Genomic DNA, 27,762 nt, shown 5'->3' with positions numbered 1-27,762 from the left:
GCCTAAGCCAAGGGTGAGCTTTCATAATTATGTCTCCATGTCATTATTTGGGGCTGGCGGCCCCAAAGGAAAGTCTAATTGCAATTAAGACTTCCTATCCGAAGTAAAATGTTGAAAATACAATTGAAGGGAAATATAGACCAACCCAAGAACAAATCAAAACCTGTGACTCCTTGTAACAAAACCAGAATTTGGCAGGAAGAGCAGAATTCTTTCAAATTTAAGTTCAGCACTATGAGCAGGGATATAGAGGAAGCACATGGAGCCATCCGGTGAGCACGACTTTAGGGAAGAGTGGTTCCGCGTCCATCAGCATGGAACTCTGCCTTAGAGCCAGGGTGAGCGCTGCCTGGAAGGTGTTTCACCAGGTGCCCTTTTGGCGTGGAGTGGCGGCCTTTGCAGGTTAGAGGTGGCTGTTGTCAAGATGGGCAGTAGGCAAACAGGAGGCTGTGCTGAAACCCAGCAGTTCATTGATCTTGGCTTGTTCACAATGAAAACACAGTAGTGTGGGCAGGAATTGACAGTAAGAGATTTGAGATTCTCTTCTCTCAAATGTTAAATTGCCCGGAAAGATCCACTCACCAACCTTTATCTCTTACCATTACTTTCCAAGGCTGGGGTGAGGTTTCAGATGAGCGACATTTGGTACAGGGAGTCTCCCCTACGGCAGTGCAAACGAATGTCTTTCTCGAGCATTACGTAGCTCGTCAAGTAAGCTGGGATACAGAAGTGACTTCAAGGGAATGTTCAGAGTTCAGGCAGGACAACGATCACATGGTGGCTCCGTGTACTGCCACCAGGGACCCAAGTCTGAATGAGTAAATGTTTGTTCAGCACCTTCCATGTGTTGGGAGAGATCAGTGACACAGCACAGTCCTTAATGATGCCGGAGGTCAAGGAACACTCAGCCTCTTGGGAATGAGGACAAACTCAAGGTAGTAAAAGAAAGGCTGTTAAAGTTCAGTGTGGGGTATTATGGGTCAGCAAGAGACCACAGGGACTTGTGGGAAACTTCTTTAGGTAGAGGGAGGGTGGTGACACCCAAGCTAGGATGCAAGTTTGATCCCCAGCAATGGTGTCAAAAGCTAGCCATGGAGGCACGAGCTTGTCATCTTAGAGCTGGAGAAGCAGAGACAAGAGGAACCTGGGGCTCACTGGCCAGCCAGCCCAGTGGAATGGGTGAGCCCCAGGCCAGGGAGAGCCCTTGTCTCAAAAGCCAGGGTGGACAGTTTCTGAGGAAGCACAAGGTTGACCTCTGACCTCCACATGCACAAATGTGTACAGTAGATGCTTGGCACTGGCTGGGTAAATGACTCTCCTTTACTGTGGCATAGGCTTTAGGATGGGTCTCACCTGAGTTTGAGGCACAGTGACCTCACACCTGTTTAGGGCTTTCGTTCCTGACGTTTTTGAATGCTTCCTGCAAACTGCCTACCTGGACTGACTCATGCATATCTACCCAGCTTTCTCCAGGGTGGCACCTTCAGCCAGACACCCACTTCATCCACTCTGAGCTGAGCCCTCTCTTGGGACATCACTGCTAAGGTTTGCATCAGAAAGGACAGGAGCCTGCTGGGGGGCTGCAGGGTGGGGTATCTCAGAACTGCCAGCAGTTGTTGGGGACAGCTGTCAGGAGTGAGGAAAGATGTCACAATGTGTACAGACGCACAGATGGGAGACAGAGCCTAAATTCAGGTGTTCCTGGCCTGCCACTGCCACAGTGACCCTCCAATCATTCACAGGACTAGACAGGTTTCCTGTGGCTTAAAACTAAGGAGAGTTCTAACTAATGCAGTCCCACTTTCCATTCCGCAGACTCATCTCCGCTACCTCATAGGTCACGCACTATTCAAGACAACTTTAAGGTCTCACCTATCCCTTGGAGACATCCTCTACTAACAATCCAAACTCAAGAAAGACTAGAAAACACCGGAATTTCAAAATGCATGAAGTTTCCCCCTCGTCAGTCAGAGAAGAATGGAGAATGCACAGATCTGACCTTGAACGAAGCCCCCCAAAGTCTCGCCCCTCTGTGAAGTACTACCCCTCATGATGTCATCTCAGAGGAGTTACGCCTGAAGCAAGGGACGTTTGCGTGCTCTCTGAAGCTCCTGTATGAACGAAACATGCCACTGGGACTCCTTCACACACACTAACTGCGGGACACCGTGTGCGGGTGGCATAAGGAAGTGTCAGAGACAGAGTGAAGGCACGCCTTCCCTGACTGCTGCGTGACCAGCTGTCACCACAATGCGATGAGCAGCTGCAGGAATACTATGCTGTCCTCAGTAAAAAGGAACACGGCGGAAAACACGCCAGGAAGCCAATTATCCTGTATAAATTCCGGTCTTTTCTGCCACGGTAAGGCAGAGTGGTGATAGCAATAATAGGTATTTTTAGTTTGAGTTGTCTACCACAGGATGATTTTCTAACTCTTTAGAATAGCAATGTCTGGGCTCTGTAGGGAAGCAGGAAAAAAAATAATTTATTTGAGTGTCCTTGAAAATAATTTGGCACTCAGAAAATAAGAAATACAAAACTGTGGGTGAGTGAATGAATGATGGACAGACAGACAGACAGACGGATGGAGGAAGGGGTGGGTGGATGATGGGTGGATCATGAGTACAGAATGGCTAGGGGGTGGGTTTATATAGGCAAAAGCAGAGGAAATTATCACATGTGACTGCTGTGCTCTATATTTAATGTATTTTAATTTTGGAAGTTCTATCTCCCTGTTGGTTTGCTTTCTGTTGCTATAAAATATCTGAGGCTGGGCACTTTCTAAAGAAAATGAGCTGTGTTTCCTTTGAGGCTTAGAGGTTTAGGATGGTGGCACCAACACTGCCGGGAGTCAGAGGACTCCTGGTTATACCACAACAAGGCAGGTGTCTCCTGGGAGCCCAGAAGGAAAGGTTATACAGCCAAACAGGAAGCCGGTGTATAACCTTTCAAGACGGATGTGAGGTCCATGCTTCCCTTTTTAATAAAAAATGATAGCTCACTTTCCAGGGCCCAAATGAGGTTCCAAGAGAACTCGATCAATCTCTTCCTGAAGTGACAGCGCATGTCCCTCATTATCTCTCAGGAAGCCTCGCCTCCTCACCAGCCCATCAGCTCTCGACACGGGATGACTGGGGACAAAGTTTCTAGCCTGTGACCCTTTAGGGAACAGACTACATCCAGAACCTAGCATCGCTAAGCATAGGGCTAACATGCAGCTGGTGTACGGATAATCCTTCTCAGGGACACGGAAGCAACATCAGTCAACCAAGAAACAGTAAGGAGCTAGCTGTAAACAAGAATCCCTGGGAAGGTGTCTCTGCAAAGGCCGACTGACAGATCAGAACCTCAGTGAGGACGAGACGGTGGAAGGCTGCAAGTCCGGAGCCAAATTACTGGGGCATCTTCAGTCCTCTTCACAGTCATTTGCTGCCCTTTTCCACATGTGACCTGATATCTCCGTGACCATTGGGTGAATTCTTCGGAATATATAAACAGCAACCTAGTTTCCACCGGCCAAAAGGCTGAGGACACCATCAGACAGCATCTGAGGCCTATAGATGAGATCCCTCCGCTTCCCTGTGACTCATCTACCTTACGTACTCACCAAGCACTTGAAAAGTGTCCTGATTCATGATTTTCTTTATTCTGTTCCTATGAAAATTTCATGGAATTGTTACCATGTTGGAACACGGTACCTAAGGGAACCTGAAATTACATTTCCTGACCTGGGTCACTCTTACTTGGCTCCAGAATAAACCATCTCTTTTGTTGCTTTGAAGTGAGGGCTGTTTGTGTCAGGATGGCCCAAACACTCACTGGAAATGACCCAAACACTCACTAGAAATGACCCACACCCTTGCAGCATACAACAAACAAACAAACAAAACATAGTGGTAATACACAGACCAAAACAGAAAAGAACGGGCCAGTCAGAGAGAGAAATGAGATGACACAGAAAATGAACACCTGATCATGTCTGGGGAAGCAGGTGGGTTGGGACCCAGAGGGCCCTGTGATGCATGATGGGAGAAATGTGAGCCAAGGGTAGACTGAGGACAGACACGAAGACCCTAGAAATGCTCCTCTCCCAGAAGTGTTTCCATAGACTGTTTTAGTTTGAGTCAGAAATGGCCTCAATAAGCTCATGTGTTTTGAATGCTTGGTCCCCTGTTAGTGGGAAATCTACAGAACCTTTAGGAGATGGAGCCTTGCTGAAGGAAGTAGGTCACTGGGGGTGGGCTTTGGGGGTTTGTAACCTGGCTCCACTTCCTGTTCTCTCTCTTTCTCTCTCTCTCTCTCTCTCTCTCTCTCTCTCTCTCTCTCTCTCTCTCTCTCTCTCTCTCCCTCCCTCCCTCCCTCCCTCCCTCCCTCCCTCCCTCCCTCCCTCCCTCCCTCTCTCTCTCTCTCTCTCTCTCTCTCTCTCTCTCTCTCTCCTTCCTGACCACCAAGCCAGCCTCCCACCCTCACGCTATGTCTTCGGTGCCATGAGGAACTCTAGTCCATATAAGCCCTTTTCTCCTCTAAGCTGCGCTTTGTCGGGTTATCCTATCACAGCAACAGGAAGGTGACTAATACACGGTGCCCATCCAACTCGCAACGTGCTCCTTTAAACAGATGTCGAGATTTTAACTTGTCTGTGGCCACTGATGCAGTGTTTTCAACACCGAAATCTCCATGGGACCAAACGACCCTTCACCAATGCAAGTTCCCCAACGGTACTTCCTCCACTGGTGCCCATTCTGCCATCAGTACCAGCTCCTCTATCTGCGGAGCTAAACTCACTTCTAGGTCTCAGTCCTCTGCTCCTCACCCACAGACAGCCTTCGCCGCTCTGCTGTGACAGTTGGGGGCGGGGGGCGGGGGTTGCAAAGTATGGTGAGAGTCCAAAATGTAACGCAGGAGGCACTGCTCAGGGTGGTGGTGAACTTTCGCTGTGAGGCCCCAGTAATGAGTCACGATGGCCCAGGGGCCAGCCACATTCAGGGCACAGGAGCGTTCTTGTATAGCACAGTGCTCTCGTTTCACACTCTGGACAAGGAAAGCTGAAGCCACAACCAGCTCTCAGTTAAGAAATGGACATTGATTTTACCATCCCTGGTTCCAGCAACAAAACAAAACAAAAAGCAAAAACACCCTCCCAATTAGCTAGGCCTGTGTTCCCAGTCCAGCTAATAGTCAGTGTTGGTAAAGAGAATTCCCCTGAGCTCCACATGGCAACATTGCTTTCTGAATTGCCGGTTGTGGCATGGAACACAGATAACCAAGGGAACAGGAAAGCAACTTCGATGGAAATTCGTGCTTAGCATTTCCAAAATGCTCCTGAATATCACTGCTTGTGGATGCTTTATCTGGATGGCCAAATACAACCGCGGTTCATGTTTAGAAGTCATCATTATAGATTGGCGAACAGAGCTAAGGCTCAAAGCCACGGGGAAGCACACACAGGGTTAATGTGGCTCTGAGCAGAGATGGGATTTTGATTTCAGCAACTCTTTAACAATCTGAAGAAGATGTATCTTGCTTTTTTTTTTTTTTTTTTTGTTTTTTTTTTTTGTTTTTGTTTTTTTCGAGACAGGGTTTCTCTGTGTAGCTTTGCGCCTTTCCTGGAACTCGCTTTGGAGACCAGGCTGGCCTCGAACTCACAGAGATCCACCTGGCTCTGCCTCCCGAGTGCTGGGATTAAAGGCGTGCGCCACCACCGCCCGGCTCGATGTATCTTGCTTTTAACAATGCATCCCAGCCATCTCACATCCCTAATGATACATTTCAGTTCACCGAAGCATTAGGAAGGCCTGAAAATATTTCCATTTGATGCCCATCAACAACAGGCAAGGACAGCGTCCACCAGTGGTTAGGCACCAAGAGCAACCTGCCAACACATGCAGTGTTGGACTTCTTATTTCTTTAATAAAACCTTGCTGTCAATCACAGTTGGATGTGATGATTATGGCAAACGATGATTAACTTCAGCCACCAGTGAGGGAGAAATGTTGGAAAATAAGACACTGGAAATGTGAGCTCCAAACAGAACCGCTATTCTCTTGACATCAGTGACTGTCTAATTGTCCTCAGGTTGATAAAAGGTGGGTTTTGGACCAAGACTGATAAAAATTCCCGTCCTGGCTTTGTAATCCATCTTATAGTGCCCTTTGGTTAATTGAAGCAGTGACATTTATTCCAGAGAGAATTCCTCTGGTTGTCTCATGTTTTTATTCCACAAGCCACAGTGCTAATTGGGAATTACAGGTATTCCAAGAAGCTCCGTGAGCATCCCCAGTAACAGGAAAAGTGGCTAGCTTTTCAAAAGTCCATTTACAAAATCCTCCTCTCTCTCTCTCTCTCTCTCTCTCTCTCTCTCTCTCTCTCTCTCTCTCTCTCTCTCTCTCATACACACACACACACACACACAGAGCTAGGAGATTTGAGGTGAAAAGTAACAGCATGGGGGAAGCAGATGAACATAGTCTTCCTTGGAATTCAAACTCTGATTTACAGTTTTCATTCTGAAGCGTCAACCCAGAGTCTTCTCCCCACAGATGAGTACTCAGATCGCTACCCTTTTCTGTGTCTTAGTTTCCTTATACACTATATAAATTTACAGGGCCAGAGAAGCGGCTTTTATGAATGTGAACAGTGTGTGTTATTTGATGGGGTGCCAGCCTTGGGCACTGTCACCCTCCTGACCCAACTCCTCCAGGACAACGCATGCCTAGAGAAGTGGGCGTGGCCAGGCACACAGCATTTTCATTGCCAAGTTCTCAGCATTTCTGCAGCATCCCCTCAGCTCCCCTTTAGGGTGGACCCCACATAGTGCTCAGCATCCACCCAAGACTTCACAGCACTAAAGGGAATTACGTAGAGCATTTCAATGCAGTTTGTCTCCCAAGAAGCTTACAACTTTCCTGAAGGAAGCTGTAAAAAAGCTTTCACTGGAAACACAGAATCCGAATTCTGGCTCGCCCACACTCATCTCTTGGGAAGGATGAATGCCTGGAGGTCTTCATATGCCTGGAACTTTTCAGAAGACCCAGTTTTCCTTGCCTGAACAGCTGTACAGAAAGTAGAATGAATCTCCATGAAGAAACTGGCTGTAGGATTCTCTTCCCCTTCATGCATCAGGACAGCTACAGAAGGAAGGCTGGGAGAGATGACGACAGCGTCCTGAGACACTCCTCAGCAGCCCTGAGCTTCTGAGACCAGAAAGTAAGGTCTTCATATGGAGATACGTCTGTCTATCAGAATTCAATGGGAAGGTGCTGCCTACCCCTTCTAGCCCACCCGAGAAAGAGATACAGAAAATGACACCATACAACCCCCAGCAGAATTAAAGGCAGCACGTTACTGAGGAAGAATACACACCACCCCACACTTACTTCACACATGACGTTCTGCCTTTTCTCTCTAGTGGCCTTTAAGGGAGAGCATCCCCCTAAGAGGTCTCCTCCCCTTCGCAAGAATGAGAAACACTGGGGCTGGGACGTAAGAGTAGCATGGCCACTCTAGAGAAAAGATCCTAGGGATTGGGTCTTATGTGTTCCCCGAAAGAGAGTTCCTGGGCTCTGGGCTTCTACCAAGGGTCAGGGACACGGCACCTGTGCAGCCCAGAGGTCGGCGCATCCTAGGTGGATGGATGGGAGCCCACATCCACATCAGAAAAAAATCCTGCAAAGGTTAAAGGGTCAGAACAACTTTTCCACATCTCCTTCCTCCGGAGGTGGGCTGGAGAAAGGGTCAAACAAATAGAGGCAGAGAGAATGAGGGGAAAAAAAACCCACCCAGCCAATCATAACTCTGTGTATCCAGCTGAAGCAACCAAAATCAACTTCACATGGAAGAGCATAATCGCAGCTAGGGAGTGGAAGGTCACTTGGGTTTATTTCCCGGAAGAGCTAACAAGTTAATTTACAAAGCTATCAGGAGAGCCATAGTGATGAATGTGCATTATTGATGCAGCCAAGCTACCTCTTCTTGTTCCTCACAGTACACCAAAAATAGGAGCGATACACTTTTCCTGTCATTTGTACTTAAGATGGAGTAGTGACGCTGAGTGACTGCTGGGAGCCAGAATTTTCCATCCTATCTGAATTTTTCATTTCATATATACTTGAAATGAATTTTAAAGACGGGCTCAAATCTTTGCCCTTCTCCCCGATAAAAGCTTTAGGATGGGGGAAGGGCGGACACGGTAATGAGGAATGGGACAATTTGCATGTGTTTAAATGACCTGGACCTTCTCAGGCTGGAAGGCAGGAGATTTTTCTCCTTGATACGACCTGAAATCACTTCCCGGAGCTGTGCTTGCCATTTTTCCTTGTTAAATAAATGAATCATAGCTACATTAGTACCTTTGAGAAAGTCTTCCTTTAATTTAAATCTATCTTATAGCTATCTTCTCATTTTGCAATCAGAACATCCACTGGACAGGAATTGTCTCTTCCATAGAATGTCACAAAGATTTAGTAATTGAAGGACCTCTGCCCTGAAGATGTCAATAAATGCACATGGGACCAGAGTTCTAACAAACACACTCAATGGCGGTTCTTTCCTCTCTATGCTGTTAGTTTATACACAAAACAAAGACAAGCTTAGAGTTGAAACTAAACAGAGACAACACAGGACCTGGTGGCATAAGTCTTGTGTGTGTGTGTGGGGTGGGGGTGGGGGGGTATTATCAGAGGTCAGAGTAAAGAGTCATTGGGTTTGGATGGTGGAGAACAGAATATGGGCTCCAGCCTTTGCTGCCCTAGGAATGTCATAGTTCCACACCTCCACCAAATTGCAGGGTTTGAGTAGCACTGCTCAGAGAGGAAGACTCTCAGTGAGACAGGCCCCACAGGGTGACAGCTGAGTGGCCATGAGTAGCAATGGGCGTTCACCCTTAGTGAACCCCATTCAGCCCATCTCCTACCAAACTAGGCTAGGTGGGCACAGGAGGACACAGTATCCAGAGTGGACACATGCATGGAGGCTGAGGCTGTCATAAGGCCTATGCTGAGATGGCCATTACCTTCCTTTCCCATGTCCTGTCTCCATCAGTGGCCCTACTGTGGAACCCAGAAGACGGGACATCTCTACAGCCACTTGCTGAGTGAGTCCAGCAGGGTAAGGCCCCGGCTTCCCCAGCCCCATCTGTACCTGGCTGTTTCCCACAATTCCCCCTCATGTGTGCTTTGTAATCCTTTCAAACCCTTCCCTTGCTTCTGGAATTCACTGCAGGAAGTTTCCAATATTTGCAAAAATGTGTTAGGGGGTGGGGACATGCTAGGCATTAACCACAGACTGTTACTTTTTTGAGACACTCTTGGGGGTTGTGAGGGAAAAGAAAGCTCTTCTTCCCCTCATGCCTCATCTCCCTTCAGCCAGACACGTGGGAAGAACCAACTAAACTCCAGGTGGACTGTCACCGACCCAGAAGGACAGTAGCCATTGCTGTCCTTGTCCTTAAATGTGTCTGCAGAGCCAGAAAACCCAAGAGTTGCACGCATAACCAACTTTTCTCTGGACCTTGCAACCCCACATGAAGAGCTCTGACATTACACCGTGACATACTAACAAATGAACCTTAAACACGCCTGCTAATTAATTGTGCAAACAGATTTTCACGGAGAGCGTTAACTGACTTATGAGACAAGAAACCATTTTCAAACAGATTACAAGTATCATTTACATATAAGCCAAATCAATGAAATATAAATGGAGGCTAAGCTGCTTTGATCCACTAATCACTTGTATCTGACCATTAAGAATGTCTTTACAAAGCCGGCTAATGGTAGTTAGTCCTGTGTACATTCAGTCGTGTTAAGTGAGTAATTCTGACTTCCCCTCGAGGCAGGGTCCTCCCTATTGGCTTGAGTCAGTGCCATTCTTGGATTGCCTGGAAGAAGGCACAAGGTGTTAAATGCTATGAGGACAGCCACTCCTTTATGCCCATCCCTGAGGCACCGGACCCACACAGTAGGTGCACAGGAAACACTTGTATGTGCCAGGAGCTGTTCTGAGAGCTGAAGATCCTACTATGGCATCCCAAAGGCCGAAGGTTAAGGCTTAGAACACGAAGTGGTTTTAGGCAATTCAACCAAGTCCATCTACTTCAAACATATAAGTAGCATTAATTATTTACGCTCTATATTAAACTCAACTGTATTTCTTTGAGACATTAAAATGTAAAGGGTTATCTGGGAAGAGAGCCTCTCTGTGGTTTTAACATCAGGTATATTACTAGCACTACACTCAGAGGACATAGTCCCTCCAGCTGTCACTTCCTTCCTGTCACTGTTCCCCAGGAGTCAGCACAAGAGGAGGGAGGGCTCAGGTGCCGTGTGGCCACCAATCAGACAGCAGCCACACCGTCTCTCTCATGACTCACAGGCTGAGGCCCACGACATTTCCATGGCAAACTCAGGTCTTCGGTTGCATTTCTGAATTGCAAATGGGCGAGATGGATAATATCTTTAATATCAAATGCTAAATATATGATTTGCTAACTATACTACCAGGGATGATGCACATTGGACACCCTTACACGTAGGTGGAACATCCAGTGAAATCCAGATTGTCCCCATGCTCTTGAACATCCACACTGTTTCTCGACAGTGCTTGGTCACTGCTGGCTACAAGAACGCTCTCTACCGCTTTGGGCCCAGAATTAGTGCCCTGTCTTGGATCTTGGAATTACAGGGAGTACTTTAGGGATGTGGACAAAGGGCACAGGAGGCCTTAGACTGAAGGCTTAGGCCTAGTCCCACCTGAAGAAACATCCACATAGACTCTGTCATGCTAGAGTGAGAGATGAAGGCAGCGTGTCTGGAAGGTTCTACTGTACATATCCTAGATAGGGCCAGGGTGGAATGTCTGATCTCCCTGGGACGGCCAAGTGTCTGGCACCTTTCCTAAGAGATGCCATGTAAATGTCCACAGTCAAGGAAGAGTAGGCTGTTAATTAGAAGCAAGATAAAGAAGGGGGTGGCAACAGGCTTTCACCTTGTCCCCGTGGCCTATCTCTGACATTCCAGTCCCAACACGTTAACAATTAAATGTCCTTGCACACTTAAACATGTCTGTGGTGGGTCACCTTACACTGTGTGCACTTATCACAATTAAAGAAGGAAATCCCTGTGGTCACTCAGACCCACAGCTCTTAGTAGCTCATCCCAGAGACACCATGCCTCCAGTGTAGACACCATGGCCCTTTCTCAGTGGTTTTTCGCCCTCGGAGTCCAATCTGAAAGAAACATTCTAGACCAATCTGCCTTCTCCGCTGGCTTCCACATGCTATAAGGATGGAGAAGCCCCCACAGACTGTTGCCTAAAGTCTGTCTTTACCTCTGGACCTGAAAATTTCTCAGTTGGCACTTATCTACCAAGAAACACCATGAAAAATTCCAAAACTGGATGCATTCTAGTATAGTGACCATTGCTCTATCTAATCTCATTTTAAAATCAGTTTTGCTTTGGGGAAGAGCATCATGAAGTAAGAGCTTCTCAGTGGGATGGTGGTACTGGGGGTACACACTGGAAAGAGGAGAAACAGGAAGCAGAGAATGAGGGAGGTTGGGCACAGGATGCAGGGTCATTCTGCAAGGACCATGGTCATCTAGAGACCATAAATTGGGGCACAATCAAATTTTGGTGTCAAAAGGACCAGAATTAGTAAAATCACGGTCTCCACAGTGCAGCTGAGCTTTCTTAGCATGACCAGCTAGTTTCTGAAACAACACCCAAGGCCAAAGTGAGGTGCCACGTTCTGTGTACATCTGTACTCCAAAGGAAATAATGAAGAAAATCGCTGTATCTCTCCAGCTCCATGTTTTTTTGAAAGTCCCAGCTTATTTTCCCACTGAAGATTAAGTTGTAAACTACTTCACCCAGACGTTTATCTTGGGAGAGAAAGAGTAAAGAGCTGACATTCAGAAATAAAGTTATCATACACGTGGCCTGGCAGTATCTTGTAACAGACTTCCCTTGCGTCTTTCTAAGTCCTTGTGACAACTCCAAACTGCATTTCTTGGCTGGAATTTCAAGGCTGAAACACTCCCCAGAACTCACACCGGTGGTCTGGTTCAGAAGCAGAAGTCACCACGTCTTTGAAGGGGAGAAAGACTCAAAAGAGCCACGGGGAAATTAAGGAGTGTCTTGGTCTTGGTCCCCTGTGGCTCTGCTCCTGGCTTTCGTGTCTGTTTTTGAAATGGCTCCACAATGCAAAGCTGTTTTCCTCCTGACCCAAATCAAATCAGATCCCCAACTTAATGTACGATGCAATTTGTGTGGCTAAAGAAAACTTGATGGTCTCTCTAGTTGCCAAGACACTCTGTGAACAGCAGAAATGGACAGACCTCACAGATCTGTGTCATTTCCCCACATGAACTTCCATTAAAACATCAGGCACAGTAAGAGAAGAACACCAGGAAGATCTAATGATAACAAGGTACAGCAGCAAAAGTTATTCTGAGCTTCTTTGTTGTTTTCTAGAATTTTCTATGATTACTTTCAATCAGGGATTGACCCTGCGTGAATAAACTTGCAGAAAGCGCGAACACTGCTACCTCCAAACCGACTTCATTGTGTCTCTTTTCATCCCTGGTACCTCCTCATTTTAGCCAAGGAGAGCTCGCAGTCGCTCTCTTCTTTCCCAGCCTGCCCCGAGCCCCACACACAGAACCGACGGCAGAGGCAGCCGCTGGCACCTACCTTGCCCATGCCAGGAGTGTCCTTCACCTTGTTGACAGCCCTCAGAAGACAGGGTGGGGCCGGGGGAGGCGAGGTCTGCAGGATCCCACTGAAGCTGGTAGCAAAGAGGGGAGCCTCTGCAGCAGACGGAGTCGAAGGTCGGTGTTTCTTCTTCTTGGAGGACAGATTTAACTTCTGGGCAGCTCTGCACAGGGACAATAAGAAGGAGATGATGCTGCAGTCGGAAGCATTGGGCTGGCTACTTCTCCCCTTTCTCTTAAAGGTCCCCTTTAATGATCCCTTCTGTCTCCATTCTTGGTGCCCTGTAGCCCTTTGCTACAGCATGGGGAACTGAATTAATAAGCTGTGTAATCATCGAGACAGGAGGAAGGAGCTATAAGATCACATGGCTCCAAGATCACAAGTTACAAAGACCTGTTTGCTCTCCCCAACGCTCAGTCTGAGCATGAATGAAACCGGCCATCTTTGGAGGATACGCAGCACCTATTTCATTAATCAACCCCGGCCCCCAATTTTTCTGGTGTAAGCCCAACTGTAAAAAACCACATAACTTTTACACCTTGTAAAGCCCAAGCCAGTCTGACGGAGAACCTGGTAGTGACCAATCGGGGCATGCTCTGACTGTGGAAGCAAATTCTGACCCCCAGCACGCTGGAGAGACCGAAAGCATATTGGTGTGAGAAATGGAGAGCCAGAAATATCCACTACAGTGAGGTGCAGGGCACGAGACTACTGTCTCCTCGGCTGGCTAATGGACTCTTGTGTAGGGCAGTCTTTAAGTACACGATGCTATGTATGGGAGAACAAGGAAGGAGGGGTCAAGGTAACAAAGTGGCACAGAAGGTACAGATGGGGACAATTGGAAGGGTGCGGTTGCCAGCATCATTAACAACACCACATCTTCCGTCAGTCAAGTGCACCGTGACGCTTAGGATGTGATAATCCTGCTATAGAAAAGAAGAAACAAGGCAAGCATGGTGTGAGACGAAGGCATTGCACACACCCTATTAGACTCATTTCTAAATTAATTCTTGGAGTATTGCACCATGTCTTCCTCTATAAATATATAGGTATATGTGTGGTTTTTAATGGGGGCAGGGGCAGAAGGCAGTCTTACTATATAGACCTGGCTGGCCTTTAATTATTCGTGTGTATGTGTGTGTGTGTGTGTGTGTGTGTGTGTGTGTGTGTGTGTGTGTGTGTATGGGAGGCATTGAAAGGTGGTGCTTACTCCCTTATATCAAGAATTCTTTTCAGAATGGAGAAAAGACTGGCTATGGCTATGGCCACCCACTGGCCACCATCACCTGGGGCAGGGCTGGTGCCAAGGAACAGCTTAGAAGAGGTTGTGTCTCTGCCATGCATGGCCATCTCATGTGACCCACGAGTTAGAGAAGCAGGCTTCCTTGCAGCTAAAGGCCACGCGAGGGTGACACGCAGGTGTCCCTGCCACATGCTCCACCTCTACTCTCTACTAGATCCACCCATACAGCACACAAGAACTCGGCTCTTTGTCTCTTTTAGAAACTAAAGCCCACGTGACCCTTCTGCAGCTAGCTGTGGTGTTGTCCTCACTCATTTGAGCCAAATTCCCAGCAAGCGCCACCTGTCAACCCCTCATCCAAGCCCCCTCCTTGCATTCTATGCAAGCTCATTTGTTAGGCATCTGTCCCCAACCCTCTGAAACTGCTCAGATAGTTACCCATAACCGCATGAGTTACCCATAACCGCATGATGGCTTCCATGCTCTCAGCCCCTACCTGGATCTGTCAGAGCTAAGAATGCATGCATCCTTCCTCCCTGCCCCCCAAGCTTCCAGAACACCCCCATTCTTGTGGTGATATTGTGTCCCCCAATATATCGTGCACCCTAATAAATTTATCTGAGGTCAGAGAACAGAACAGCCATCTAGATAGACATAGAGGCCAGAAAATGGTGGCACTCACACACCTTTAATCCTATCACTTGGGAGGCAGAGATCCATCTGGATCTCTGTGAGTTCAAAGCTACACTGGAAACAGCCAGGCATGGTGTTTAATCTCAGGAAGTGATGGCAGGAAGCAGAAAGGTATATAAGGCGTGAGGACAAGGAACTAGAAGTCTTTTTAAGCTTTTAGGCTTTTGAGCAGCAGTTCAGCTGAGATCCATTCAGATGAGGACTCAGAGGCTTTCAGTCTAAGGAAACAAGATCAGCTGAAGAATTGGCAAGGTGAGGTTGGATGTGGCTTGTTCTGCTTCTCTGATCTTTCAACGATCACCCCCAATACCTGGCTCCTGGGTTTGTTTTTATTAACAAGACCTTTTAAGATTCGTGCTGCACATTCCCTTCCAGTGTCCTTTTCATAGGGGTCACAGGGCTCAGTCCCTATTTCTGTGCGGTCACTGATGTTGGCTTTGGAGATCACATCTTCAGCCTGTGACTCCTCCAGTGTTCTGTCCAGCTTAGCCCCAAGCTCCCTATTTATTTATCCAAACGCCTCTTCAGCACTCCCACTTGAGTAATAAGCATCACTAACTTGCCACCCCTAAGACTAAAGGGCTCATCACCTTCTGCGCGGCTCTTAGTCACTCATCCCTCCTTGTTTCAGAATAAAACAGCCCCGCTCCCCGGGCACCCAGACCTTGTCTCACACAACACAACTCTCCACCGCAAATGTTATCCCCTATAACTTAAACTAGACCCAAGACCCTCTCACCACTTCAGATTCTCATGTTTCCTATCTCGCCCACCACACACCGTTCCCTTTGATTGTTAGGCAATAAACATTAAAATTAGGTCACCCATACTAGTCTCCAACACTCCCAGTACATTCCCACCTCCCATTCCTAGCCCTGCCCCAGGGAGACAAGCATGTGGCCCACTCCCGTGCCTCCTTTAAATCCTGGTTGAAATGTCACTTTATCCACACGTTTACCCTGACCACCATAGAGGTCAGTAGTTTGTAAAGATGGTTCTGTCAATATGTTCTTACAACCTGGCACCAACTGTTGAAAGATGGGGTCTGATTTCTTCCTTTTAGATTCTGAGAGGAAATCTGAAGTTACTTTGGTCTGCATAATGTAATGGAAGAGGTGTTGTATGACTTTCAAGGTTGAGTTACCAAGGGTGATGTGGTTTTTGTGAAGGCTACATGGAAGCCCAGGTCACATGTGTAGACTCCAGAGGACAGATTCATGAGTAAAGTATCCTTTAGATGATTCCTGTCACACTTTCTGCCAGGGTCTCAGATATCAAGGAGCAGACAGAAACCTCGCCTGTCACATCTTGTCTCAATTTCCAACCCCCAGAAACCACGAAAGCTAATAAATGATCATTATCACTTTGAGCCCCTAGGTTAGAGGTGATGCCTAGCAACAGCCACAGAAAAGGGATTGCTCACTCGCTGCTGCATGGCTCTTGCATCAGGATTGAAACCTTCCACTTTTAGAAAGAGACAGACTCACAAAGTTCAGGGACTCAGTCCTAAGACTCAGGTCATGAGACCCGTCCCTGGGTTATCTAGGCAGCACACAGCTGCTGGGAAAGAAGACTTCATAATGCTCTCTGCAAATCGTATGGGGGATCCCAGGGATGCAGCTTTCAAAATGGTCACCCATGCTGGGGTGGGTTTTACAGTGATAGAGCTCCCCCAGCCAGCCATGATCCTGTAGTGACACCTCGCCAGTGCTCCTGGGAGTAATGTCTCACTATGCTCCTGTGAGTGACTCTTCACAATGCTCCTGTAGTGACACCTCACCAGTGCTCCTGTGAATAATGTCTCACTATGCTCCTGTGAGTAACCCTTCACCATTCTCTTGAGAGTGACCCCTCACCATGTTCATGTGAGTGACCCTCATGCTCCTGTGAGTGACCCCTCACTATACTCCTGTGAGTGAGGCCTCACTATACTCCTGTGACCTCACTATTATCCCATGAGTGACCCCTCACCATGCTCCCGTAAGTGACCCTTTCCCATGCTCCCATGAGTAACCCTAATAAACTCACTAGCTCCTCAAGATGGATTCGGGTGGAATTTGTTTTAACTTGTATTCTCCCATCTATGGAGGTGAGTAGAAATAGATGGCCCCCAAAAGCACCACAATCCTCCCCAACCAAAGACCCACTTCCTGTTACTTTGATAATTCCCAGGCAAGCCTCTGACCTTCTAATGTAGCACATGGTTTACTTAGTTATCTGTTTAGTATCTGTTCACCTTAAAGAATAAAAACCCCAATAGGACAAGGGCAAGAAGCACAAAATGTTTGTTGGATGACTAAATGAGTGAAAAAAAAGGGAGGGAGGTTATCCTGGAGAAGAGAAAACTGGAGAAAGAAAGAGTCCTCTAAAATTAATTAATTAGTTATAACAAAAACAAGTTTGTTTAGTTTCCTGCAGAAAGAGCAGTGGGCACAGTAGAAACAGAAGGCCCACCTCTAAAAGACACCAAAGACAAATAAATGACAAACAGAAGAGGTGCCTATCAAGCAAGGATGCTAAATATATTCCCTGGCTACTTTTTGAATCCTAGAGGAAGAGATTATAAGGAAGACATTACCCCCACTTAACATGAAATGAAGTCAGCTCCAGGGGTCCTTTGGTACCTAACCTGAGTTTGAACAAAAAGCTTCTTCGGCTACTGTGCTGGTTAATATTCCTGTCACCTTGACCAGAACTAGAGATCTAGAATCACCTAGGAGACAAGTCTCTAAGATTCCTGTGGGGAATTATCTAGCTTAGGTAGTTGAGGTGGGAAAAACCCATCTTAACCATGGGTGGCATTAGCCCATGGGCTGGGGTCCTGAGCTGGATAAAAGGACAGTGTGCTGATCGCTTGCATTCATCTGCTTCCTGACTGCAGATGCGATGTGACCAGCTGTCTCACACTCCTGACCCCATGACTCCCCCACCATGACGGACATCAATACCTTTCATATCCCCTGCCATGACAGACATGCCATATCCTCCATAAATTGCTTTGGTCAGGGTATTTTGTCATGGCAATGAGAAAAGTGACTAATACAGATACTAAGTAGGTAATCGTAGGCAAACTGATTAAATTCTGACAATGTGTTCACATAGTTTCTGGCACATCATTATCATTTTTATTATCATCACCATCACTTTGACTGTTACCAAGACTTGGTTTTTCCACAGTAAGATTCAGAAAAAAAATACTATCTGCTTTTATAGGCTCTTTTAGGAAAATAAATAGTGTTATAAAGAGTTCAGTGTACCAGTGAATGGTACTTCAGTGAGATGTATAATAAGTACTTGGAGCTAAGGCTGACTCTAGATGGAGGAACCTGGCATTGAACCACATCACCTTTAAATAGGGATTATATTTATGTAACAAAATCTACCAGAGCAAAACACTAGGTGAAACATAAAAGTCTATTGGCTTTATAATTAGAAGGGAACTTTTCTGAAAGTGAGAGAGCCCATTCTTGACAAATCAACTTGATGAATTTGTCACTGGAAGTGTCTAAGTGGGGGGTAGAAACCACTTGAAAGGAATACCAGAGAGGAAAACATGCAGTGAGGAGGCCGTGATTTCCTGTCTTGCAGCACAGAGACAGAATGCAAAGACTCCTGGAATTGCCAGTCCACGTAGGAAAGCCTCCTTGGCTTCCACTAAGAAAAACTCCATGTGATTAGAGGAATTGTTTTGAGACTAATTTTTAAGTTGTTTCCTTTGTAAAATGTGCACCTAGCTCATGTTAGGAACATTTCAGAACTTTGAAATGAATTGGATATTCCTGATAGCCACAGATTCCACAATGGCACTTGAATTCTGACATCATTAGAACCAGCCTTCTGATCTGTCTTATATATTCCAATTCTGTGGAGGCCAGCTGCTTCAGCTCTTTTTATACAGCGCTTCAATGACACCCAGATAGGAGAAGGTTAAAGTTTAGAAATCACTCACGTATAATGGCATTGTACAGGGACATAAAAGGAGAGGTGATCACAAAAGAATTGAAAAGGTTGACATTTTGGTGAAAAGTGCATTTTGCAAAATCCATGCCTTTTGAGTTCTTTCCCCCTGTATCAGGGAAAACAGGTGAGTTGGGTTTTTTTGTTTTGTTTTGTTTTTTAAATTCAAATAGCAAATTAACCTAAAAGGCCATATTTACCTGTCTTGTTCCTATGAAGGACAGCATGACACATTTCCTGAAGGTATTCACCCAAGCACACTTCTTTAATTATCCATTAACTTCATGAACTTCCCAGTGTTTATTTCAAGGAAAAAGATCCTCTCCCTAGCAGGATGAAATTAATATTTACTGAACCTGTATCTAGAAAGTGGCGCCATGCTAAGCACCATCGGTGAGAGCAGAGGATGGAGGATGTGCTGACTGGGCATGGTTCTTCCCTCTGGGCTCTCCATCCTTCCTCAATACCCTTTACTCTCCTACCTCCTACCTGGGTTAGGAATCAGCTTAGAACTGATGTCACCTTCATGGGATGGTCTCCTATTCTCGATGGCCAGGTCCACTCCAGAGTGAAAAGCTGAAAAATGGTATCAATACTCACAGGCAGATTTAACTCATTTAAATAGGGAGACCTATTTTAGGCCTCAGTTGTCAATCAAAGTGGAAACTTAAGGAGGATTTTTTTTCTCATTTATTACATTTGTATGATAGGCTATTTATTGGATGGCAATGCTGGACTTTCAGACGTGTGGAGCAGTTAAATGGAAATCTTCAGTGTATCTCAAGATAGTTAAATTGGAGTCTACCATCCTTGATGCCCAATGATTACTACAATATAGACTACTGTCTCTGAAGAATTACTAGCTTCATAAAGAGTAGAACTTTCCTTAAAGATTGGTCAGAAAAGTCAGGCAATACAGTCAATTTTTAAATTTAGAAACTTTTCTTTGTTATTTAATTTATTAATTTTTATTTTCAGTATAGCATACAAGATACTAAATACCATTATGACATTTTTCAAACCAAGTGTGTTTTAGAAGGTCCTTCCCCCCTTCCCATAACCTCCCACATACTCTACTTTCACAGTTATTTTTAAGGACGTTTACCCTTTTAATGATTCTGCCCAGGACACGTTGCTAAGCACGCCCTGAGACTATCTCATCTTATCTGAGGGGTGTTCAAGGATGGGATGCTCAGAAAGGTGAAGGAAGTGTTTATACAAATTAAGAGGTCATTCAAGGTCTACTCAGCACAATTCAGACAATGCAAGGGTGGGGGGGTCAACTGAAAGATGACAAGGCCCTCACACAGCCACACCTGCTGCCCCGACAGGGTCTTGACCTAGGAGTGGGGACCGTAGCCATCAAATCCCCTCCACCAGTGTGTGAAGGACAACCCAAGCTACAATTTAATGTGAAAATGGCTAGTGCCATTGGGGCTCATGTGTCGTTATAGAAATATTTCAATGCTCTGAGGATTAAGACTCTCTGATAATGAGCAATGACATGACAGATCACCAGAGTTCCCAGGAAATCCATAGGGTCAATGACACACGGAGAGAAGATAATAAAACAGATTATAAATAGTGAGAAGAGGTGGCAAGAGCTTGTGGTTGGAGGCAGACCCTCTGGGAACAGTTAAGATACCCATTCAGGTGTAAGAAACACCAGCAATGCCTCATCTTGAAATAACACCCATTTCAAAGCATTCTGGCTCTGCTGTGAAATATACCATAGTCATTTTTGGAATTTCCACAATCAGAAAGAAAAGCACCCACCCACCCCATATGCCCCATCGACTTCCTGTTTCCTAACTGCCTGTCAGGAAGGGCATTCTATGTCTCTAGAGACTGAAAAAAATAATATGGGTCTTGGAATTGTTCTGATTTTTATGCAAATGAACCATTTCATTAGTGCAGGAAGATAATTCATGACATGACTTCAGATAAACCATTTACTGGTAGGAGGCAAAACATGGCTGACCATTACCCTCCAATAACATCACCCTAACTTACACAGAGTGTGTTGTACCTTGAAACTGGAAGGGGTTTTGCAAGTGAATGTTCCATATCAGACTGTGATGAGAATGGTCGTGCGTTTGTTCTTCTCTTATAAATCGACTCCACCCACCTCCCCAGCCTTAAACAGCCTTGTTTAAATGACATTTTAAAGCAAGGCATCTTAAAAAGAGCGATCATGGTTCACCTCTGGACTAGAGGCTCCTTTGCAGTGTGGTCCCCGGTTTCAGTGTCTCGCTCACTGCACTGTGGACTCATGGACAATCGACACCACGTGTTCACCTCCCGCAGCCCCCAGACCTGCCTGATAGCTTAGCACCCGCTGAAGGGATAGCACAGAGCCACACTGGAGTTCTTTAGAGTTTTCAGTGTGTATGTGTGTGTGTGTGTGTGTGTGTGTGTGTGTGTGTGTGTGTGCCTACAGAGTGGAGAAGAGGGTGTTGGACCCCTGGAACTGGAGTTACAGGTAATTGTGACCCATCCAACGCTGGTGCTGGGAACTGGACTCCAGCTCGCAGGAAGAGCACTAAGTGTTCTTAACCACTGGGCCATCTCTCCAGTCCCCCACTGTTCTTTAGCCAATCCAACCTTTGGAGTTACAGCAACACACGGAAGTCTCAAGGTTAAGGAGCCTGGAGTTCTATACAGTGCTGAAATCATGGGAGGTTTGTGGTTTTTCTAAAGCATTGTCCTTAGGTCACACATCTATCTGGACCTGATGGCATGAGTCACTCAGAGAAGGTAATTGTATTGAAAATTATGAGTTATAAAAAAAAAGAAGAGCTAGCAGTTACCTGATTTAACTGCTGGTCCCAGAAGTAGCAGTTGTCATGACTGGGACTAATACTTCAGTGCCTGCTGTCAGAATATGATATCACGGCAACAAGCAATGAAATGGATATAAACCCTCTCAGCTCAGAAGCCCCCACCCGCACGTCTGCAGATCTTTCTGTTCCTGTCTGCCCAGACCCAAACATGCTTGGTACCAAGAAAACCAGAGGGGTCCTCTTACCTACTCCAATGTCACACCTCTGTAAACCTGGCTCAACACACAAACGAGAACCATAAACACCAGACCTAAGGAACTGGAAACGCAAGTTACAGATCCCACCCAACGCTGGCTGGAAATGGTTTTAGTTAATAAACATTGCTGCTGTCTTCTCTAAAAAGGAGTCATAGAAAATTGGCTGGCCATGATAAATGGAATTAATGAAACCATGTGTAGTGGTTTGAATAGGAATGCTCCACCACCACCCCCCCAATAGGTTCACATATTTGAATGCTTGGTTATTAGGGAGTGGCACTGATCAGGAGGGATGAGGAGGTATGGCTTTCTTGAAGTGGGTGTGGCCTTGTTGGAGGAAGTGTGTCACTGGGGGGTGGGGGGTGGGCCTGGGGGTTTCAAAGCTCAAGCCAGGCCCAATGTCTCTTGCTGCTGCAGGTCCAGATACAGAACTCTCAGCTACCCTGTCTGCCTGTGTGCCGACACGCTCCCCACCATGATGATAATGGACTAGACCTCTGAAACTGTAAGCCAGCACCAATTAAATGCTTTCCTGTATAAGAGTTGTCATGGTCATGGTGTCTCTTCACAGCAATAGAAGACTGACTAAGACACCATGTCTCTATAATACTGTCATTTAGATTGTTTATAAATTACAGGCAGAGAAAGACTGTTGTAGGTGAATTACAACTGCTCCAGTGCCTGGCTTTTCTGCTGAGAAATAATTGTGTATAAAAGATGTATGTGTATCCACCACAGCACGAGGACTGCCCAACCAAAATTAAAACTCCTGCAACGAATAAGCATATTCCAGATAATCTGATTTCAAGGTTCTAATGAGTTTAATGCTCTTTTCATTCCACTGGGCTAAATCTCTTATCCGTATGCTAATGCAAAGTTAAAAGGAAGATGTTCCATGATCTACCAGACACAGGCCGCCCACCTACAAGCCAAGGGCAGCCATTCCTTCCTTGGAAAGAGGTCATGTTGCTCACTCCTAAAGTCTTCATTATAAAAGTAGCAGTGTGTGATGCCCATTCTTCCGTATTTTGATTATGTGAAATTTAAAGCTGACATGGAGTTGCACCCTTTAGATAAAATGTGTTACCTGAAGCTGCAGACTGCTGTCAAGGTGTGAGAACTAGAAACGGGCAGCGTTGGCAGAGAAAACAAAGCCTAATCTACAACTCTTTGCTCAATACCTGTAGTTTTTTTTTTCTCAGAGCACAACTAATTAATTGTCAATGCTAGGTGACATGCTATTTGGTTTGAGGGTTTCTTGCTTAATTAAATTTGAATATAAGTTTCATTTGCTAAAGGAGGCAATTTTCTTCCCTGTGATATTTTTATTTGCAAAATTATTTACTACAGTTGAAATCTGAAGAAATCCTTAACTGAAGTATTTCAAGTGAAAACAGTCTGAATGGGGGGGGGTGGGGAGCTCCTCATGGCAACTGTACGGAACAGAATGAGAAGTGGGTCAGGTTCCCGGCCTGGTCTTCGCTGCAAGGCTGGACTGCCCTAGATTCCTGGCAGGTGTTATGGATGGTTGGTACTTCAGCAGCCCCACTGGAGCCTAGAGGTGGAAATTTACATCGCCCTTGTTGTGTCTGGGTTATAAAATACTCCCCGCAGCCAAGGCTCCTGTGTTAGGGGCTTGGGCCTTAGCTGCTGATATCTTGATAGGCTCTGGAGACACTGGAGGTGGGGTATAGCTGGAGGAAGTAGGTGTGTGGTGATTTGTCCTTGGGGATACCGTCACATACACACACATACACACACACACACACACACACACACACACACACACACACACACACACGAGAGGGGGACATGAATACATACACACACAAACACATGAGAGAGAGAGAGATGCATGAATACACACACACACACACACACACACACACACACACACACACACACACTCCCACCTCCATGAAGTACCGCCTCACTCCAGTCCCAGAAACACAGAGCCAGGTGACCATAGACTCAGCCTTCTGAAACCATGGGCTGTGACGAATCTTTCTGTCTTTAAAGTGTTCTCTGGTGTGCTCTGCTCACATCAGGGAGAGCGACGGCCCTGCCTCTCTCAATCCAGCCACTGTAAAGCAAGTTGGGATGGAGTTCACACAGATGGCTAAAAACTACGGCAGATACACACAGTGCTACAACACGCATGTGTCGGGCATGTTCAGTGCTCTGGAGCAGAGGAAGCAGCTCCATCTGGTTTTAATAAAGGGCCGGCACTGTCTCCATAGAGCAGGTAGCACAGGTTAGATGACTAGAAACCAGTCAAATCAGGCTGGAAAGAAGAATCTGCAGTGATCACGGCCCAACCAGACAGACTACGGGGAAATGCTTTCTACAAGTCTGTATCAAAGCTGCCACCAAGACCTATAATTTGCTTTTTGTCACACATACTTGCTTATTGGATCATTTCAACGGGGGCTGGCAGTTAGGTGAGGAAGTAGCCTGAGAAAGTGAGGTCTGGGCACGCGTCTCCATCAGTGGGAAGTAGAGTGAGCACTAGACACAGGCTCTTCCCTCCTCTCCTCTTAGTCTCCACCACTGCATCTTGTGTTGTTGGGGTCATGCGCCAGCACAGGCCTGTACACGTGCATGCGGGAGATGGCATGGGGGTGGTCAGGACAAGAAATAAAGAGTTTAACAATTGAGACAAAGCAGTGGAGTCTTCTCATGGACCCATTTAATGGGTCCCAACTAATTTTTCATGTTCTTTCATATTACTTCTTTGTCATATAAAAGTTACTTGGTATTTTTGAAAAGGATGATCAAATGATCAAATGAAGCTGTAAAGAAAGGAAGCCACTTGGAAACAAATAGTGAGACATAGTGAAATCAATCAAAATAAAAGGAAGATGTGTTGAAAATCCCCTAGTGAGCTCCATAAAGTGACCCAGGTTACATCAAACTACATATTTAACTGGTTTCTTTTATCTTAGTAGACATATTATATGTGGCAGGTGAAATGTACAAAATGCAGAATTAATTATTTTTCTGTGGACATTCTTAGTTATTAGATTGCCAAGTTGAATAGTTCCCTTGCATTCTGCAGAATTTGGGTCATAATTACACTATTTTATTGTGTGGTATGCATATGCTTGTGTGTGTGCAGGTATGCATGCACATGCCTGTGAAGTCCCCAGGTCAACATTGGGCATATTCCCTAGACTTCTCTCCACCCTTGTCTCTTGAAACAGGGTCACCTAACTAGACTGGCCAGTGAGAGCACTTCAGGGGTCCATCTGTCTCTGTCCATCCCCAAATTCTGGAGTTACAAGAGCATGCCACATACCTGCCTGACTTTTTATGTGGGTTCTGGGGGTTGAATTCAGTTCCCCATGCCTGCATGGCAGGCACTTTACTGACTAGACCATCTCCCAGCCCTAATTATGCTACTTTAAGTAGCCATATAGATTTTAGAGTAGTATTTCAACTTTACCACCATGTTAATTATTTCTATAATTTTCTGACACTGAGTGCTTGGCTAAGAATAAATCACCAGGCCTGATATTATTGCGTGGAAAATTAAATGGATGTCCTGATGGAGCATCTAGGAACAGACTGTCAAAAATAGAACATGTAGCACATGCCTGTTCTGAGGCGAAGACGGCAGATGTTGACAAATGTGTGTAATCTCTAGACAGGTCCCTGGCACTTACAAACACCCAGCAAACATTTGTCAATTTTTGCACACATATTGCTGTTGTTACAATAAAATGTTAATATGAAGGCTATATCCTAAATGTGTTTTAGGAGATTCTTCCATAGACACTTCTAAATACATGAGATGTAATGAGAGCATTGGAAAAGGGGCCCTGGCTTTAATCCCCGTCCTAATTAGGGTTTCTATTGCCGTGATGAACACTGTGACCAAAGAAGTTGGGGAGGAAAGGGTTTATTAAGCTTATACTTCCACATCATAGTCCATTACTCAAGGAAGTCAAGACAGGAACTCAAGCAGGGCAGGATCCCCGAGGCAGGAGCTGATGCAGAGGCCATGGAGGGGTGCTGCTTACTGGCTTGCTCCCTATGGCTTGCTCAACCTGCTTTCTTATAGAACCCAGGACCACCAGGACAGGGATGATCCTACTCACAATGGGCTGGGCCCTTCCTCATCAATCACTAATTAAGAAAATGGTCTACAGCAGTGGTTCTCAACCTTCTTAATGCTGCAATCCTTTAATCCAGTTCCTCATGTTTTTATGATCCCCAACCATAAAATTACTTACATTGCTACTTCATAACTGTAATTTTGCTACAGTTATGAATTATAATATAAATCTTTTTGGAGCTAGAGGTTTGCTAAAGGGGTCGTGACCCACAGGTTGAGAATCACTGCTCAACAGGCTTGACTACAGCCTAATCTTATGGAGATCTTTTTTAATTGGGGTGTTCCCTCCCCTCAGATGACTCTAGCCTGTGTCATGCTGACATAAAATTAGCCAACAAACCCCTTTGTCTCTGGGTCAGCTCTTCGTTTACCAGCAATCAATGGACTAGGACATTGATGCATGCCAATCTGGGTTCCTGGTCATCTTGAATTTGAGTTTGGGTTACTCTGATGGCTAGGGTGGTCAGAAAAGGGGGCTTTTTCATTTGAACTGGCAAATATGGCCACCTAAAGCTTAAATCAGATGTCTGGAAGATTTCTACTCATACCACTGTTTCACTCTGAAAACCAGATCATGAAATCAACGACGTGTCCTAGCCTTGTCCTGGAGGAGATCACTTACTCGATCAACTTTCTTCTCTGACAGTGTATCCTCAGACCAGAATGGCCAGGGAAAAGAAGACTTACTGTCAATTTCAATCTACTTGAGTCTCGGGGGCACTTAGAAAGAATTATGCAAAATCAGTGCACACAAAACCCAAAGCATTGCGTTAAGAAAACTGACACAGCTGAGCCCCACACTGAGGTTGAGTGTGGCCATCATCATTTCCCACAACGCACTGGGGATAAGTTGTCCAGGGTGTAGCAGGAATCTTAAAAGTTCTTATTAATAAAAACAAACCCAGGGCCAGGTATTGGGGTGAATGCTGGAAGATCAGAGAAGCAGAACAAGCCACAGCTTCTTCACCTCAACAGTTCCTCAGCTGATCCTGTTTCCTCAGACTGGAAGCCTCTGAGTCCTCATCCAGAATGAATCTCAGCTGAACTGCTGCTCAAAAGCCTAAAAACTTAACCAGCTAAAAGCTTCTAGTTCCTCGTCCTCACGCCTTACATACCTTTCTGCTTTCTGCCATCACTCCCTGGGATTAAAGGCGTGAGTCACCATGCCTGGCTGTTTCCAGTGTGGCCTTGAACTCAGAGATCCAGATGGATCTCTGCCTCTGGAATGCTAGGCGTGAGTGCCACCATTTTCTAGCCTCTGTATCTAGTGGTTGTTCTGTTCTCTGACCCCAGATAAGTTTATTAGAGTGCACAATATTTTGGAGAACACAATACCACCACACCAGACTGGTCATGAAGGCTGGTAAACTCTGACTACCATGCCTTGCATATTATAGTTACTCTGAGAAAGGGGACAAAAGATGGAGGCACATGCCACTTCCTGCAACTAGCTGCAGCTACTTGTATCATCCTCACAAGGACTGAAAGCTCTCCAAGGTCACAAGCCAGCTCTCATTTCTATGGTCGTGTTCCCCAACTTGCCTAGCCCACAATGCATACCACGTGAATGAATGGATGGATGCATATATGGGTGATTGCATGAATGAAGGCATGGACAGTTGGAATGATAAAGAGAGTTGGCTCAGTCATTGACATTACAGAAGATATGGATCTGGCTGTAAGTCTTCTTGGTAGGATCAACCTTGGAATCCTCGAATGCTCCTCATCCATGATAGAGTTTGGAAACACTGATCTAGGTGGAGTGATTTGATCCAAGGATGGCTCCAGTGCAAGGGCCTGCAGGGCTGCTTTGGGATGCACTTGTACATAATTCAAAACAAGCCTGTCAGGTTACATTAACAGGAACATCATTATATGTAAGGAAGATGATTCTTTGTATTGGGTAGGGAGATAGGATCCTGTTTCCTTATTTTTAATGTGGCCCTTTAAAAATGAGACTTCTCAGGTTGTCCAGGATCTTTCTTTTCTCATCTCTCTATC

General features: G+C 45.8%; 1 protein-coding gene across 2 annotated transcripts in view; it reads right to left on the bottom strand.

Annotated features, from left to right (window-relative positions):
• Kif26b (kinesin family member 26B) overlaps nucleotides 1–27,762 on the bottom strand; it is a 430,200-nt gene that overhangs the window by 103,057 nt on the left and 299,381 nt on the right. For both annotated transcript variants that reach the window (XM_006974208.4, XM_042258702.2), the window contains one exon: nucleotides 12,691–12,874. In XM_006974208.4, the coding sequence (XP_006974270.3) occupies nucleotides 12,691–12,874 (184 nt within the window). The remainder of the gene's footprint in view (nucleotides 1–12,690; nucleotides 12,875–27,762) is intronic.

The sequence above is a fragment of the Peromyscus maniculatus genome, chromosome 11 (genome assembly GCF_049852395.1).
Source record: "Peromyscus maniculatus bairdii isolate BWxNUB_F1_BW_parent chromosome 11, HU_Pman_BW_mat_3.1, whole genome shotgun sequence".
Classification (NCBI taxonomy): Eukaryota; Metazoa; Chordata; class Mammalia; order Rodentia; family Cricetidae; genus Peromyscus; species Peromyscus maniculatus.
This window is presented reverse-complemented; position numbering and strand designations above follow the sequence as displayed.